The 13,086-nt window shown below is 45.4% G+C and overlaps 1 protein-coding gene across 2 annotated transcripts in view; it reads right to left on the bottom strand.

Annotated features, from left to right (window-relative positions):
* The window catches only part of SNTB2 (syntrophin beta 2), a 154,449-nt gene extending 142,139 nt beyond the window's left edge, over positions 1-12,310 (bottom strand). For both annotated transcript variants that reach the window (XR_007721943.1, XM_050773356.1), the window contains exon 1: positions 11,559-12,310. Coding sequence is in view for 1 of the 2 variants with exons in the window: in XM_050773356.1 (XP_050629313.1) it covers positions 11,559-12,204 (646 nt within the window). In the remaining variant the exon portion in view is untranslated. The remainder of the gene's footprint in view (positions 1-11,558) is intronic.
* Between the last annotated feature and the right edge of the window lie 776 nt (positions 12,311-13,086).

Here is a 13,086-nt window from a genome sequence, read left to right as displayed (position 1 = left end):
TAGCATGCAAATTGCACCCCATCCTCAGGCACACTCACTGCAGACATCACTAATTAAGCATAGCACTTGTTCCTGCTGAACCCAGATATGGCCTTGGATCTTTCCCCATATGGCACTCTAGGCAGCTACCACCAAGCTATCAGACTAAGCATGCAAGAGGATTATTTGACAAATAATGCTGAGGTAATCAGTTAACTATTTGGAAAAATAAATAAAGTTAAACCTCTAGTGCATACCATATGCCAAAATAAATTCTACATAGATTAAGAAGCTAAATGTAAGAATTGAAACCATAAAAGGACTAGAACAAAGCTGTTGCAAAAGACATCCTGAGAGAAACAGAGAAGCTCTGCAATGAGAAGAAATGGGAGAGAGTAAGAGCAACTGTCCTCAGCACTGCCTTGGGTTCCTGACATCTGAGGCCCAGCTCTTCCTGAAGTCCTAAGACCTGTCTGGTTCTTTATAACATCTCCATCCTTTTATTTGAACTCATTTAAATAGGTTTCTGTGTTTTGAAACCCAAGGAGCCTTGAATAAGGCACGTGCATTTTCTTTCGTTTTTAAAATTTTTGTTAGTTGATCAATTCATTTTATTATAAATAAGTACGTTTAGACTGGACATGGTGGCTCACACCTGTAATCCCAGCACTTTGGGAGGCTGAGGCAGGCAGATCACCTGAGGTCAAGAGTTCGAGACCAGCCTGGCCAACATGGAGAAACCCTGTCTCTACTAAAACTACAAAGATTAGCCAGGCATGGTGGCACATACCAGTAATCCCAGCTACTTTGGAGGCTGAGACAGGAGAATTTCTTGAACCCAGGAGGTAGAGGTTGCAGTGAGCCAAGATGGTGCCTCTGCACTCCGTCCTAAGCAACAGAGCGAGACTCTGTCTCCAAAAAAAAAAAAAAAAAAGTTTATACCATCTGAGTCTCTTTCAATGAAACATTAAAGCTTCCAATTTTTCTAAGTGTGAGGTATAATTTTTTTTTTCATTTTTAAAATACAGGTTGGGTCTCACTAGATTGACCAGGATGATCTCGAACTCTTGGCCTCAAGTGATCCTACCACCTCTGCCTTCCAAAGTGCTGAGATTAAAGGAATGACCCACCACACCTGCCTAGGTGTAACATTTTACATGCATGACAGATTAAATTCAAAAATACACTGCTCTGGCCGGGCGCGGTGGCTCAAGCCTGTAATCCCAGCACTTTGGGAGGCCGAGACGGGTGGATCACGAGGTCAGGAGATCGAGACCATCCTGGTGAACACAGTGAAACCCCGTCTCTACTAAAACTACAAAAAACTAGCCGGGCGAGGTGGCGGGCGCCTGTAGTCCCAGTTACTCGGGAGGCTGAGGCAGGAGAATGGCGTGAACCCGGGAGGCGGAGCTTGCAGTGAGCTGAGATCAGGCCACTGCACTCCAGCCTGGGCGACAGAGCGAGACTCCGTCTCAAAAAAAAAAATAAAAAAATAAAAAAATAAAAAAAAAATACACTGCTCAACTTTCTCATCTATTTCATTAAGTTTACTTTCCATGACACATTCAAGATAATTTACACATTTTAAAGCAAGAGGGTCAGAAGATAGCAAAAAGAAAAATGTTGTAGAAAAACCAAAGAAAAAAAAACTGTATTTCACATATTCTCAACTAATTGTAGCATTCTAGCAATGTCTTGGGGGCCAGAAATAAAGCCAAGTTTGAATTTTATAATTCTTTTATTATTTTGAAAGTCAAATCTATGATACCATAATCACTAGCACTTTGTTCATATATAAAATTATATCATGAGTTTTGTTTTTACACTAAAATCAAACACAAATTTTATTAAGGAATCAGTGTACTTTCCTCAGAAAGATACTTAAATAAAGTAACCAAATCAATTTTATTTCTCCAGGCACAAAATATTAAACATAACTGACCATACCATCATCTCTCCAAAGGAATTCAAAAGCTCTTTTCTCTAATCTAGAAAAAAGACCCTTTAAAGGAAGAATATGCTCTCATTCCATGTGACCAGATATAGTATACTGTTTATAAACTAAAATGTTTCTTCTCAAACCCCAGAGACAGCAGACAGAGTTACATGGCTTAAGTGCTTTACAACAAAGCTGAATAGTATGAGGGTAACACTCTCCAAATTATTCCACTTTTCCACTGATAACCATTCTTCTACTGCCCCTGGATAGAAGTCTCAGGGCTAATTGACTATATCCAATCAACCACTGTATCCTATCATTTCTTTCTTTGAAACAGTGTCTCTCAATTTTTTCACCCCAGTGTTTCTAAAGGATCAAACACCTGTGCCAGTAACAAAAACTCACTGCAGAATATTCTCTGTAAGTATCAAATTTTTGGGTGCACGGGCAGTTGGAAGGAGACTATCTAGGTAAGAAAAACTTCTTAGTGGACTCTACTATGTCCCCTGACAAGCATCAACTGCTTTAAAGTATTTCTTGAATTGAATCCTCCTCTCTATTCCCACTGCCACTACCACAACCAGCTCCAAAGATGATCACCTCTGGCTTGGATTATTTTTCACTACAACAGCTGCTGTTTTTCCCACCTTTGGCCTTTCCTCTTTGCACTGCATCCAGTGCTTCCACTGCTGCCAACCCAAAATTCTGTTCCCATCATATCACTTCCTGGATCAAAAATGAATTGCATCAATTTCCCACCTCTTCTATCTCTTCAACCTTTCGCTCTTTCTGTTGGTTGGCCTTTTCTCTTGCTATACAAATCTGTCCCAATTATTTTCCCATTTAAAACAAAACAAGGCCGGGTGTGGTGGCTCACGCCTGTAATCCCAGCACTTTGAGAGGCCAAGGTGGGCGGATCACGACGTCAGGAGATCGAGACCATCCTGGCTAACACAGTGAAACCCCATCTCTACTAAAAAATACAAAAACTTAGCCGGGCGTGGTGGCGGGTGCCTGTAGTGCCAGCTACTCGGGAGGCTGAGGCAGGAGAATGGCGTGAACCTGGGAGGCGGAACTTGCAGTGAGCCCAGATCACACCACTGCACTCCAGCATGGGCAACAGAGCGAGACTCCATCTCAAAAAAAGGAATAAATAGAAAGCATAGTCTACTCACTGCCTTCTGCTCCTGTCACTTTGCTGAAACTGCTCTTATGAGAACTCCAGTGGTCTTGTACGCTAATGATCAAACCCAATGGACTTTTTAGCTCTCAACTTTCTTGGCATCTGTAATATCTGAAGATGCCAATCACCTCCACCTCCTCGAAATTCTTGCCTGTCTGACCACCACTGCACACTTTTCTCCAGATTGTTCTCTTACCTCCCGGACAATTCCTTTCCAGATTCTTCCTCCTTCGCCCTGGCTCTAAATGTAGGGGTTCTGCAGGATTCCATCCTGATTCTACGTCTCAATTTGCACTACTCTTTTTTTTTTTTTTTTTTTTTTTTTGAGACAGAGCCTCGCTCTGTTGCCCAGGCTGGAGTACAGTGGTGCAATCTCGGCTCACTGCAATCTCTGCCTCCCGGGTTCACGCCATTCTCCTGCCTCAGCCTCCCGAGTAGCTGGGACTACAGGCACCTGCCACCACGCCAACTAATTTTTTTGCATTTTTAGTAGAGACGGCGTTTCACTGTGTTAGCCAGGATGGTCTCGATCTCCTGACCTCGTGATCCACCCACCTCAGCCTCCCAAAGTGCTAGGATTACAGGCGTAAGCCACCACACCTGGCCTACTCTCTCAATGACTTCATCCACACTCACACATCAATTATCACTTCTATCCTGACATCTCATAAATCTTGATCTCAGTTGACATTTCTCTTGATTACAGTCCTGAATGCCCAGCCAGCTACTGACCTTTTCCACCAAGATGTCACACAGGTAATTCAAATTCAACATGCCCCAAACTAAACTTATCTTCACTCAGAAAACTAGTTTGTCCTCTGTTCATTTTAGTTTCACAGTTATCCAGCTTCTGAAGCCAGATATCCAGGAGTTAGCCTCCAGTTCTTTCTCTTAAGACCTTAAACATTTAGGCCTGTTGTTTCCATCTCACCATTTCTCCACTACATACTGTCCTATCCAGTCTCGCTATCCTTATGGTGTCACAATAGCCTCCTAACTGCTTTACCTTACCTCGTGTCTACAGCTCCTATACTCCATCTGCCACTCTCAACTTTCTAAAACATTTTCCCTCATTTAAAGCACTTTGGCAGCATCCTGTGGCCTAAAACTTTCTCAAAGCACATGTATATCAGTAAAAATTTGAGTATATGCCCTCAATCTATGAACATTTATTAATGAATATATACTATAAACCATAAATAAAATATATAAACCAAGAAAGACTGAGATACAGAAAAATAAAGATATAAACATAACCCAGATGAAGTCATGCTATCATTAGCTACTATATGACTCAAAGTACACTACATTCTTAAGGTGAAGTTCATTATCGACGATAACGTGTATATATATCCATATTTCAAAGTCTTCTTGACAATTTCATTTTTTAGGCTGACTCCTTGACAGATATAATTACCTTGAAATGTGACAAAGAGCTCCCACCAGGAGGAGAAACGTCGGTTCTACCTTTTTGTTATTGTTTGCAGTGTTAAAATTATCTCTAATCTACTATTTCTTTGTGCAAATCTCTAAGCCACTTGTTCATTTTGTGAAGATTAATGTAATTAAAAGCAGATAATATAAATCCACTCAACCAGGCTCAAGTAAACTGCAATAAGTTGCATTCTGATAACAGCAGCCAAACTAGTAAGGACACCACTGTCAGTTCCTCAGCTTTGTGAAGCTTCTGTTCCTGTCACTTTGCTGAAATTGCTCTTATGAAGACTCTAACAATCATAAGGCATCAGCTTGTATATCGAGTATGTAACGGCACCATCTTATAAGACTAAGAGAACCAGTGTTATCTATATATTAAATATTAATAGGCCGGGCGCGGTGGCTCAAGCCTGTAATCCCAGCACTTTGGGAGGCCGAGACGGGCGGATCACGAGGTCAGGAGATCGAGACCATCCTGGCTAACACAGTGAAACCCCGTCTCTACTAAAAAAAAATACAAAGAACTAGCCGGGCGAGGTGGCGGGCGCCTGTAGTCCCGGCTACTCGGGAGGCTGAGGCAGGAGAATGGCGTAAACCCGGGAGGCGGAGCTTGCAGTGAGCTGGGATCCGGCCACTGCACTCCAGCCTGGGCGACAGAGCGAGACTCCGTCACAAAAAAAAAAAAAAAAAAAAAAAAAAAAAAATTAATAAAGCTCAATTTCTTTTTTTCAAGTTGAAAAAGTAAATATAAACCTCATTTAGAGACAATTGCTTAGCACTACGTACAAGGCTCTCGATAACCTGGCCTTTGCCCACCTTTCCAGACTGCTCTCCTAGCACACACTTCCTGTACCTTACCACACTTTACTTCTCTCAACAAATCTGCTACTTATCACTTTCTTACCTTTGACATGCTGTCTCCTTTGCACTCCTACCTCCAGCGCCCTGTGTTCTCACCTCTATTAAAGCGTCTATCACAACCTGCAATAACTGTTTCCTTACTAGCCTAAAAGGGCAGGGATTACTCCCAATTTGGAATTCCCAGCATCTACCACAATACTTTGTTTGCAGTGGGTACTTAATAAATGTTGGGGCCGGGAGTGGTGACTCATGCCTGTAATTCCAGCACTTTGGGAGGCCAAGGTGGGTGGATCACGAGGTCGGGAGTTCGAGACCAGCCTGGCCAAGATGGTGAAACTCCATCTCTACTAAAAATACAAAAATTAACTGGGCGTGGTGGCAGGTGCCTGTGATCCCAGCTACTCGGGAGGCTGAGGCAGGAGAAGCACTTGAACCCGGAAGGCAGAGGATACAGTGAGCCGAGATCGGGCCACTGCACTCCAGCCTGGGTGACAGAGCAAGACTTCATCTCAAAAATAAATAAATAAATAAAATGAAATAAATAAATAAATGTTGACAGAATGAGAATGGTCTAAATTATTCTGGTTGGCTTTCAATAACTTGCATAATCTGGCTTCAATCTATCTATCCAACTTTATTTTCTTCCCTCAAGTCCATACCAATTAGCCATTCCCCTCACTTTGTATCATATGTCATGCTCATTTTGGCTTTTGCTCAGGCCATCCCCTCAACTTGAACTGACTTCAGTCTACAGAGAAGTAGCCTGTCCTTCAAGCCTGAGATCAAATCTCCTTTTCCTAGGAAGTCATACTCAATTCCTTCATCACCCAATTAATCATTCCCTTTAGTGAACTCTTGAAGAGTGACTTTTACATACTTTAGCAACTATTTTCTTTTTTTTTTTTTTTTTTTTTTTGAGATGGAGTCTTGCTGTGTCGCCCGGGCTGGAGTGCAGTGGCCGGATCTCAGCTCACTGCGAGCTCCGCCTCCTGGGTTTACGCCATTCTCCTGCCTCAGCCTCCCGAGTAGCTGGGACTACAGGCGCCCGCCACCTCGCCCGGCTAGTTTTTTGTATTTTTAGTAGAGACGGGGTTTCACCGTGTTAGCCAGGATGGTCTCGATCTCCTGACCTCGTGATCCACCCGTCTCGGCCTCCCAAAGTGCTGGGATTACAGGCTTGAGCCACCGCGCCCGGCCTATTTTCTTTTTTTTTTTTTTTTGAGACGGAGTCTGGCTCTGTCGCCCGGGCTGGAGTGCAGTGGCCGGATCTCAGCTCACTGCAAGCTCCGCCCCCCGGGTTTATGCCATTCTCCTGCCTCAGCCTCCCGAGTAGCTGGGACTACAGGCGCCCGCCGCCTCGCCCGGCTAGTTTTTTGTATTTTTTAGTAGAGACGGGGTTTCACCGTGTTCGCCAGGATGGTCTCGATCTCCTGACCTCATGATCCGCCCGTCTCGGCCTCCCAAAGTGCTGGGATTACAGGCTTGAGCCACCGCGCCCGGCAGCAACTATTTTCTATGGGGTAGTTTTTCCTTTTCCCTTTTTTTGAAGACAGGGTCTCGCTCTGTCACCTAAGCTGGAGTGCAGTGGTGCAATCTGCAACTTCCGCAGAAAAACAAACAAACAAACAAACAAACAAACATTAGCTAGCATTGCGGTGCACATCTGTAGTCCCACCACTTAGGAGGCTGAGGTGGGAGGAACGCTTGAGCACAAGAGGTTGAGGCTGCAGTGAACTGTGATCGTACCACTACACTCCAGTCTGGGCAACAGAGAGAGGCCTTGTCTCAAAATAAATAAAATGCATAATTTTAAAATCCTGATTAAAATGTAAGGCATTATTATACTATTTAGTGGAAGATGCAAGCAAGCAGCATTATTTGTTGTCCAGTTAGTTACCAGTGTACTAACCTAGCCAGGAACACTGATTGGATCCTCGAATAGTCAGCTGAGAACAGCAAAACACTGTTCTACTGCACTCCAGCTAAGCAACAGAGCGAGACTCCATCTCAAAATATTTCATTTACTTATTCATTTATTTATTGGCAGCGTTTCTGTTCACCCAGCCTGGAGTGCAGTGGTGCAATCATGGCTCCCTGCAGCCTCAACCTCTGGGGTCATGCGATCCTCCCACCTCAGACTCTCAAGTAGCTGGGACTACAATTGCGCCACTACACCCAGCTAGTTGTTTGTTTGTTTGTTTGTTTTTCAATTTTTTGTACAGACAGGGTCTCGTTATGCCGCCCCGGCTTGTGTCAAACTCTTAGCCTCAAATGATCTTCCTGCTCTGGTCTCCCAAAGTGCTGGATTACAGGCATTAGCTACCACACTTGGCTTTTTTTTTTTTTTTTTTTTTTTTTTTTTTTTTTTTTTTTTAAAGCTAGTCAAGTGAAGCAGTGAGAGTGGAGAAGGAACAAATAATCTGTAACTAGTTGTGATCAATTAGTTGTAAACACCACTGCACTTGGACCAGCACAAACTAATTCTTAACCTATTCACCTAAAATAATTCTTTTTTTTTTTTTTTTTTTTTGAGATGGAGTCTCGCTGTGTCTCCCAGGCTGGAGTGCAGAGGTGTGATCTCGGCTCACTGCAAACTCCGCCTCCCGGGTTCACGCCATTCTCCCGCCTCAGCCTCCCGAGGAGCTGGGACTACAGGCGCCGCCACCACGCCCGGCTAGTTTTTTGTATTTTTAGTAGAGACGGGGTTTCACCATGTTAGCCAGGATAGTCTCGATCTCCTGACCTCGTGATCCACCCGCCTCGGCCTCCCAAAGTGCTGGGATTACAGGCTTGAGCCACCGCGCCCGGCCCACCTAAAATAATTCTTATCATGTATTCTTCTTCAGGTAAAAATGGAGCCCTGGGTTTTATTTTAACAACTTGCCATCCTGGCTATTTCGAGAGTGTCTTTGTTAACTCGTAGCATACCTTCATGATCAGGTCCTACCTTCCTCATTCAGACTTGTGTTGTTCATTGCTGTATTCCCGGTCCCTTAAAAAGTACTCAACACATGAATTGCAAAATGAATTAACAACTTTGAGGGAGGTGTTATTATCATCCTGGCTTTATAGATGAGGAAACTAAGGTTTAGCAAGATTAAGTAACTTGCCTAGGGGTTACAAACCACTAGCCAGAAACAAACCCACATCTGACCACAAAATCCTTGCTTCTACTCTACCCTACTGGCTAGAGTAACTTTTTAATGTCTTGCACTTCTGTGTCTTTACTGGTGGCAGCTCTCTCTTCTTAAGGGGAAGCTCAATTTAAGCTTCATCAACCTGGGCATCCTCAACCTCTGATTCCCATGATGGACCTATATAGACCTCTATCTTTGGGTTGTGCCCTCTCCAAACTTCTATTAAAATAGCACTTTTAGCCCTCTGCTGTACTTATTTACTTCTCCTCCTTTTCCCCACATCTCAACTCTAAACTTCCTGAGGGCAGGAATCAGGTATCTTCAAGTGTCTCTGGCATGAGTTAAGTGTTAAGTAAATATCTGATGAACGAATAAATAATTCCTGCAAATCCCTGAGATAAAAAGGAAACTTTTCATTCAATTCCCTAACCACAGGCAACCAAAGACTATAGCTTTCCCTGGTGTGGGGTTGGCAAGAGTGCCTGAAATTCCCTGCCCACACCACAGAAAAGCATCACTGTGCGATGATACGGCAGTTTTTCAAGTTTTGAGACATCTAATGGAAGGACAATATGGTACAGCTTGAAAACTTTAAAGACTAAACTTAAAATCTATCTTCTAAAAGTGGTCTACCTGGATGGGACACCAGCTCTCAATTTTAAATAATGTTTGACTGGTTCAATTAAATCATTGTTTTCAGTGGTTTTACATATTTTGAGTAATTTTATTTTTACACCCAGTGGCTTCAAAATGCAATGTCATAAATCTACTATATTGACTTCCTCACAACTTATAAGAACAAAAACTGCTTGTCTTATACAAAGTGGGAAAATAAAGTAGAACCTGTGTGTTAGGCAAAAAGGCATTCAATAAACATGTTATTATGCTGCCATCTTTCTAAAAGCACACATGGCCTATTTTAGTCCAATAAAGACTGGGAAGCATTTGCTACAAGGTTTTCATTTTACTAGTCTGAATACTAGGTTCAAACTATACCTACACAAAAAGTGGGTTGTTTGTTTTTGAGACGGAGTCTTGCTCTGTCATCCAGGCTAGGCATCCAGGCTGGAGTGCAGTGGTGCCATCTTGGCTCACTGCAATCTCCACCTCCGAGGTTCAATCGATTCTCCTGCCTCAGCCTCCCTAGTAACTGGGATTACAGGCATCTGCCACCATACCCTGCTAATTTTTGTATTTTTAGTAGAGACGAGGTTTCGCCACGTTCTCCTGACCTCAGGTGATCCACCCACCTTGGCCTCCCAAAGTGCTGGGATTATAGGCATGAGCCACCATGCCTGGCTAAAAAGTGTTGGTTTTTTTTTTTTTTTTTTTTTTTTTTTTTAAACATGGTGTAAAAGGTTCAATTGTCTGCCCATCACAAGTGAGGACTACATAAATAGTGCATTCTGGATGTAAGAATTTATAACCAAATGCTTCGCTAGACCAATTTCAAGGTACATGTTTAGAGTAACAATTTTTTTATACACACACCCAAACCACAATCTTAATTTTACTCCTATTAACACTAATTTCCGAGCACTGTCTAGCCCCACCTAGACGTGCAATATAAATAAGGTTTATAAATAGGACATTATAAAGGTGGGACACTGGAATTTCACAACTGGTGTACATGAAATCATTTCTGGTAAACCAGTATTTTTCCAAATATTCACAAGCTGATTTATAAGAAAGTGAAAATCCATTGTGCCAAGTTGGACTTCTGGCCCCTCGGTTTGATTGGTCCTTCTTCACCAGCAGCCCCCAGCCCTTCCCTTCTGTCCTTCCTCTGCCAGGAATACCCTCCTGACTCATCCCTGCCTGCCTATGTCCATCACTTCCTTGGAGACCCGGCTCAAGATTCAGCTCCGGGAAAAAGTCCTCCCTGGCTAATTCCATCTCCACTACTTTCTAACTTTGCATTCCTTTGGTATTTAAATATAGTTTGCACGACGTAATCGCCAACTTCATTCCTTTCCTCCCTATAAGTTGTTTTGCATTTTTCTATCATTTCTCCAACTAGAGACCAAGTAGGGACAGCATCTTCTTTTATATTCTTTTCAACACAGCTAGCAATAATCACCAGCGAAAGAAAGCTGACCGCTCAAAAATTTATGAAGAAAGCAACTGACTCTTCGTTTATAATTTACAATATCACCTCCAACATGCATGAGTTCTTAGAGGAGAGGAATTTTATTTTTGCCCTAGTTCAAATTCATCACGAAAGATCCAACTTACAGATCACATACATATAACTTACTGTAAAGAATAATCCTGGTTACTGAAACCTATTTTGTGATTTGCCATTTCAAGTTTCTTACAAAAACCCTAATAGCGCGCCTGTGAGTGGTAGGAAGCTGGCAGCAGACTTGCAAAAGGGGCAAAACTCTAGTTGGCAGTAAATGTTCAAACACGTGAGCCTCCACTGTTAAACAAGGTTCATTAACCACACAGACTTGCTGTTTCAGCTTTCTGGCTTCAATGAAGTGCTATGATCTCCTTTGGTTATTGTTGAGAGCCAATGATGGGTTAAATTCCCATAAATTAACCAGCTCTTTGGTGGGTTGCCCAAGCATACAGCTGGCATCGGTGTGGACGGACTTTTTTTTTTTTTTTTTTTTAATAGACCCACCCGCCCCGAGGAGCCAGAGGTGAGTGAGTTAAGCGCCAACCCGGCACTTCTCAGCGGGCAAACGGAGACAGACCCACTCGAGCCGTTCGCTCTGCCTCAAGTTCTTAGTGTCAGCTTATCGGGCCGAGAGGAGGCTTCATAGGCAGCTGCTTTTTACTCAGTCTCAGCCGAGTCTTCCTTAGGGGCTGCAAGTAACACTTCGGCGGCTGCCCAACTTTTCCTGCAAGAAGCATCCGTTTTTCCACACTGAAAGCTCCAGAAACCCGGGTTTGGGGAGAGAGGGGGAGAGAACCGGCTCGCCCCGCCGGCGGGGCAAGGAACAAAGTGAGCTCCCGCGAGCCCAGGCCGCCGCGGCCCGCCCACCCTCCCGCCCGGCCGGCCGGCCCCGCTCACCCTCCAGCAGCACCTCCTTGCCCGCGCGCTTCAACGCCTGCACGGCCTGGTCGTGGGTGGCCTGGCGCAGGTCGGTGCCATTCACCGACAGGATGGCGTCGCCCAGCCGCAGCGCCCGGCTCTGGTCGGCGGCCAGCCCCGGGAAGATCTTGGAGATGAGGATCGGCATCCGGTTCTCGCGGCCGCCCTTGATGCTGATGCCCAGGCCGCCCGCCTCCTGCTTCACCACCCGCACCCGGCGCACGGGAGGCGACGCGCCCGCCTCACCCGCGGGGCTCCGAAGTGGCGCCGGCGGGCTTGGGGGCCCCAGGCCGCGGCTTGGGCTCCCGGGCAGCGAGTCGCCCGCGCCGCCGCCGTTCGGGAGGCCGTTGAAGGCGGCTGCCGCGGGTCCCAGAGCGGGCTCCAGCTCGGCCGCGGCGGCGTCGCCCGTCAGGCTCAGGCTCTCCCCGCTCAGTTCGGCCACCACTCGGACCCAGCGCTCCCTCAGGAGCAGCTCCACCAGCCCCGCTTTGGTGGCCCGCGTCCACACCGCCATGGCCGGCCCCGCTCCAGCCGCCGCAGCTACCCTCATTCCAGTCAGGCAGCCTCGGCGCTTCCCCCTTCCCGCGCGGAGGGGCGGGCCCGGCCCCTCCCCCGCGTGATTCATTATTCATGAGGCCACGCCTGCCTCCGGAGGGGCGGGGCCGGCGCAGCCGCTTCCGGGAGGTGCAGAAGTTGTCTGATCCCTTGCCTCTCGCCGGACGTGGGCAGCCCGAGTGCAGTGGGACTGCATTTCTCATTCTCCTTCCATTGGCTCCCCACGGCTCCCCCCGGAAATTCACGGGAGCTGCCCGGGCACGGAAAGTAAAATCAGCTTGGAGAAGCACTTTGCAAGCCTGCAAGACCCGGTGGCACGTTCATTCTTGCATTGATTGGTTCGTACCCTGTATACTGAGCGCTTAGCCCTGTACTCCGGCTCCTTTTGAGGCCCTGTAGATAAGTTAGTAGTACCAACAACAGCTGAGAGTTTGCGGTCTAGTGGGGAAGGAAAATGCAGAACCAACCAACTAGGTGTGATACTATGTGGTTAAGTGACATGCAGAAAACGTCCCCAGAACAGCATAAAAGGAACATTTGGTTAGGCCTGGGGTCAGCTTCACAGAGGTGACAACGGAGGGTGAACAGCTCAAGCAAAGGTCCAACAGCATGATCCAAGCCTTTGTCAATGTTTTGTAATCTCGTTTACTTGCCTGTAATTTAAGAGGGAACCATGTTTTCTTAAACTCTGAAGCCACAATTGGCAGGCCTCAAGGATATTTGCAGAATGATGGTGTCTTATGGTTCTTCAGAGAAACCAATCAATAGGATATATAGAGATATATAAATTTATTATTATTATTATTATTATTATAAGGGACTGGCCACGAGATTATGGATGCTGAGAAGTTCCACGATCTGCCATCTGCAAACTGGAGACCCAGGAAAGTTGGTGGTGCACTTCCAATCCAAGCCCAAAGGCCTGAGACGCAGGGGAACCAGTGGTGTAAAC

Source organism: Macaca thibetana, chromosome 20, assembly GCF_024542745.1.
Source record: "Macaca thibetana thibetana isolate TM-01 chromosome 20, ASM2454274v1, whole genome shotgun sequence".
Taxonomy (NCBI): Eukaryota; Metazoa; Chordata; class Mammalia; order Primates; family Cercopithecidae; genus Macaca; species Macaca thibetana.
Note: the sequence above shows the minus strand (reverse complement) of the source record. Positions and strands in the feature narration are given on the sequence as shown.